This window comes from Calidris pugnax, unplaced genomic scaffold (assembly GCF_001431845.1).
Source record: "Calidris pugnax isolate Ruff unplaced genomic scaffold, ASM143184v1 scaffold36, whole genome shotgun sequence".
In the NCBI taxonomy this organism is placed as follows: Eukaryota; Metazoa; Chordata; class Aves; order Charadriiformes; family Scolopacidae; genus Calidris; species Calidris pugnax.
Window position 1 is genome coordinate 1,027,617 of NW_015090825.1, and position 4,120 is coordinate 1,031,736.

Here is a 4,120-nt window from a genome sequence, read left to right on the forward strand (position 1 = left end):
CACCCCCACAGCCCCTGGGGTGGATCCTGACCAGCCCCATGGAACCCAGGACTCATCCCACTCAGCCCCACGGCACCTTGGCAGCAGCCAGGGCGCGGGGCGGCAGCTCGATGCGGGGGAAGGAGTACATGGCGCCCTGCACGGGGTTGCAGTGGATGCCGGGACACTTGTTGAAGATCTCCTGGGTGAGACGGGCCTTCTCCGCCAGGGCGCTGAGCACCGCCTTCTTCTCATGCCGGGACAGGGACATCTCCTCCCATCCCCATCCCATCCCATCCCCATCCCATCCCATCCCCATCCCCATCCCACCCCCATCCCATCCTCATCCCATCTCCCTCCCCATCCTGTCCCCATCCCCATGCCATCCCCATCTCCATCCCATCCCATCCATCCCATCCCCATCCCCCGGGCTGTGCCGGCCCCTCCGCCGCGGGCAGTGGGGTGATGTCATTCCCGTTGCTGCCAGCCCCTCGGCCGCCTGCCAGCCCGCCATCTGCCCGTGCCCAACGGGGGCTCCGCTGCCTCCCCCCGACGGCAGCCCCCCCTCTCCCCGGTTCCTCCCCGTCCCCGGTGGGCTCTGGCAGCCGCCGGGGCCGTAACGGAGCCCCAGCAACCCGGTGCTGGCCCGTCCCGGGGGAATGGGAGGAGCGGGCTCCCTTCGGAGGATAATAAACTCTGGAATGAGGGTGTGGGCTGCTGCTCCTCACCCCCCCCTCATTCCAGCTGCATGATGACACCACCTCCCGCCATCTCCCTGCCTTCTCTTTTTTTTTCTTTTTCTTTCTTTCCTTCTCTCTCTCTCTCTTTTTTTTTTTTTTTTTTTTTTTTTCTGTCCCAAAAATCCTATTTTGAAGACAACCAAAAGTAGAACGTGTTCCGGGTGTGGCTGCATGTGATTTTACCCCATAGCCAAAGTGGGGGGGGACCGCTGAAGGGGGAAGACACAGCGTCTGCTGCTGCAGGGAGCGGAGACCGAGGGCTGCAGTAAGTGATGGGGACCCTATCTATTCTCTCCCCGCTCCTCCAGATAATTTAAAAGTCGAAGGCAGCGGAGGGAGATGATTGATAACAAGGAGAAACTTTCCTTTGCATGCTGGGTGTATGTGAGGAGGGGGGCTTAGCCACCTGGAGGAGAAAAGAGATGGAGACGAGTAAGGAGGTGGAAAGAGAAAGAAAACAGATGGAGTTTTGTGTTGGGTCCAAAATGTTTCAGGAACACCCAGAAACCTGGCCAGATGAGGAGGGAGACAGGTGGGAGGGAGGCTGGACCCCCGTTTGGCTGGACCCCCCTTTTGGCTGGACCAAGTGGTCTTGAGAGGGAAATGGTGAAAAGCAAAGAGTCTCTGTGTTGTTATAGGGAAGGGTGCTCCTGCCTTGGCTTTCCTCTGACTCCTCTCTCCTCCACTCCACAGGGATGAAGACCTCTGGAGCCTGTATACTGTTGTGTCTCTTAGCACTCTCCTTGTCCCCAGCTGGTGAGTCCTTACGCCGCCGGGGGATTTCTTCTCCCCCCCGGCCCTGCAGGCTGATGTGCAATGACCTCAGGAGAAAGCCAGAGACACGTAGATGGACAGTGAAGGGGGAAGGACTGAACAGGAAAGGCAAGGTGCATATAGGATTGTAAGGGAAGATTTAGGAACTGGGGACTCCTTCCCGTCCCTGGTCCCCTCTCCAGTAAGTGCTGGGAGCTGCAAGAAGCAGAGGTCCACAGCCTCTGCTGCAGGGGTGTTTGGGGGAGCAAAACACCCAGGTGGAGTTGAGGAAGAGGGTTAGCTGTGCTTCGTGCTTACCGTGGACTGTTGTGTCACCTGCGTTTGCGTGACCTGCAGAGCCTTGCCCAGCGCTCCACAAACCTTGTTCTGTCACAGTTGTGAAACGTTTGCTGGTACTAGTGGTTCCTGCTGGAATGGCCCCATTTTAGGCCACTCGGTTACCAGGAGCTGTTGTAGTTTTTTCTATATCTGTTTTGAGAAACCTAACTTTCTGTAGTTCAAACCACCCTCTGCTTTCGTCGTTGTTCTGTTTTGTTACTCCACTTCTTTGTTACTTTGGCAAAAGTTCAGGTGGGATCAAATTTGTTAAAAAAAACCCAAAGCAAAACCAAGTGAAAAACCAAGAGGGTAGGATCAGACATTATAGTGGGACAATTCAGGATGGAATAATTCAGTGAATGGAAAAAGCTTCACCTGGGAAAGGCTGTACATAGGAGACAAATGACTGCATCTATCACATTCAAATGGGGTCTTTCCAGTCAGCTCTCCTTGGTCCTCCCCTCATGCTGAAGCCTGATTCTGCTCCCAGTAGAACTTTTTCCTGTAAAGGTGCCCCGTATAAGATGTCATATTTGTGACTGTGAACCAGGAAAGGAAGGCATCCAGGAGATGATGTGCTTGGAGGTGGCCTGCGAAGTTAGATGTGGAAAAAAATGCTGTGGTTTTTATGACGGGTAAAGGAGGCCTGAAAGGAAGATTTCTTACTTCTGTGCATTTTGTTTTAGCATTTCTGTTGGGCTTTTTTTGTTTAACTTGGAAAAATGCAGGAATCATCAGCCAGTCTGTCGTTGCCTCTTCTGGTTTTGGGTGAGCTGCAGGCTGGGTGAATTGGGGTTGCGGTTTTCTCAGACCTCAAGGATGAATTTATTGCAACATGAACAGTAAAACCCAAGCGTTTATAAAGCATATGAACTGGGTACCCGAGCAAATATGAATTGAGGTGATTGAGAATTTGATAAGCAAGTCACCTCTTTTGTCTCTTTTCCTCATATACACTTCACTTGTGTTCTGTTGTTTTAGATTGGACCAGTTTTCTAGTTATCTCCTAGGAAGGGGAAAAAAAAAAACTAGTAAGAGCTGACTTTTTAATGTTACAAAAAAGGGGGGGAGCCTCCCCCCTTTTCCCATATGACTCCTGGTTCAAATCCAGCACCACTGGCTTCTGCAATGGTTTCAGAATTTCTGTCTTTCTGTCTGTATCAGAAACAAATGAGAAAGTGTTGGATATAATTTTTTTTTCCCTCTACTTGTTACCATTAGGAGAGTAGCCAGAACAGGGAAAGCTTTGGGCTGCAGTACATCGTGCACGTAAGTTATTACAGACGTCTGGCCGTCGCTGGGTCAGCCTGAGCCCTTGCTGGCAGCTGGGTGGGGAAGGGAACAGCAGGGTCCAGGGACTCCTGTAAGGCTGCAGAGCAGGATTATACTGGGTTCCCAAGGGTCCCTCCTCAGCCGGCGAGTAACTGCTCTTGGAATGAGGAAGAGCGAGGACAAAAGCTCCAGACCTGGTAGTTTTTGCCCACGCGGTGCTCCCACTAAAGCTAAAGGCTGAGTTCCTAAGATGCACCAGGGTGAGCTGGTTTTTGGGCTGGTCCTGCACACATCCCTGCAGTGCCCCAGATCATTGGGGTTTTTTTCTGCCAACTCCTTCCTTCATCCCACCCCAGTTATGCAGACGTTTCCCTCCTCTGTGGCTAGCACAGCAGGAAATATTTTCCTATTTCTGGCTGCTGTAGGAAGCAGCTCTCTCCCCCTTTATATTTGGACAGGCAAACAGTCCAGCTCAGTTTCAGTTTCTCCTCTTCCACACAGCATGCACAGCCAAACCTTCATTGTTCTCCCTCTCCAGAGCACCCAGGGGCTGAGAGGGGAAAGATCTTCTGCTTTGTGCTCCGTACCGAGGCAGGATGATGGACCAGATAACTACATACCCAAGGAGCTACATGACCTGCAGTCTGTTTCTTACTGTGCCAATGACTCAATCTGTGGCCCCAAGCAAATAATTTCCACGTCTCAGCTGTGTCTTTTATAAGATGGAGTTAGGGATTTTGACCAACCTCCGGAGCAAAGAGGCAACGTGCAATTTGTGGTCAAAACGCATCAAATGGGGTTTCAGAAATGCAAAGTCCAGTAGCAGATCCAGAGGTATTTAGTGTCTGTCCCTGTGCCTGGCCTTTGATCCTGGTGGAGGCAGCAGGGATAGGATCAGGACTTGCTGTATCCCCAAGCCTTTGAAGAACAAACCCAGACAGAGTGGAGGCTGAGGCAGAGAGGAGATAATTTCTCTCTTCAGCAGAGGGCAGTGGTGTCTCCTGGACATCATCTCAAAAAAAAAAAAAAAAAAAAAA

The 4,120-nt window shown here is 51.8% G+C and overlaps 1 protein-coding gene across 1 annotated transcript in view; it reads left to right on the forward strand.

Annotated features, from left to right (window-relative positions):
* Window positions 1-835: 835 nt before the first annotated feature.
* Window positions 836-4,120, forward strand: part of MFAP5 (microfibrillar associated protein 5) — a 12,083-nt gene continuing 8,798 nt past the window's right edge. Inside the window, exons 1-2 of the mRNA XM_014940187.1 lie at window positions 836-984; window positions 1,413-1,475. Of these exons, the coding sequence (XP_014795673.1) occupies window positions 1,415-1,475 (61 nt within the window). The 5' untranslated portion in view covers window positions 836-984; window positions 1,413-1,414. The remainder of the gene's footprint in view (window positions 985-1,412; window positions 1,476-4,120) is intronic.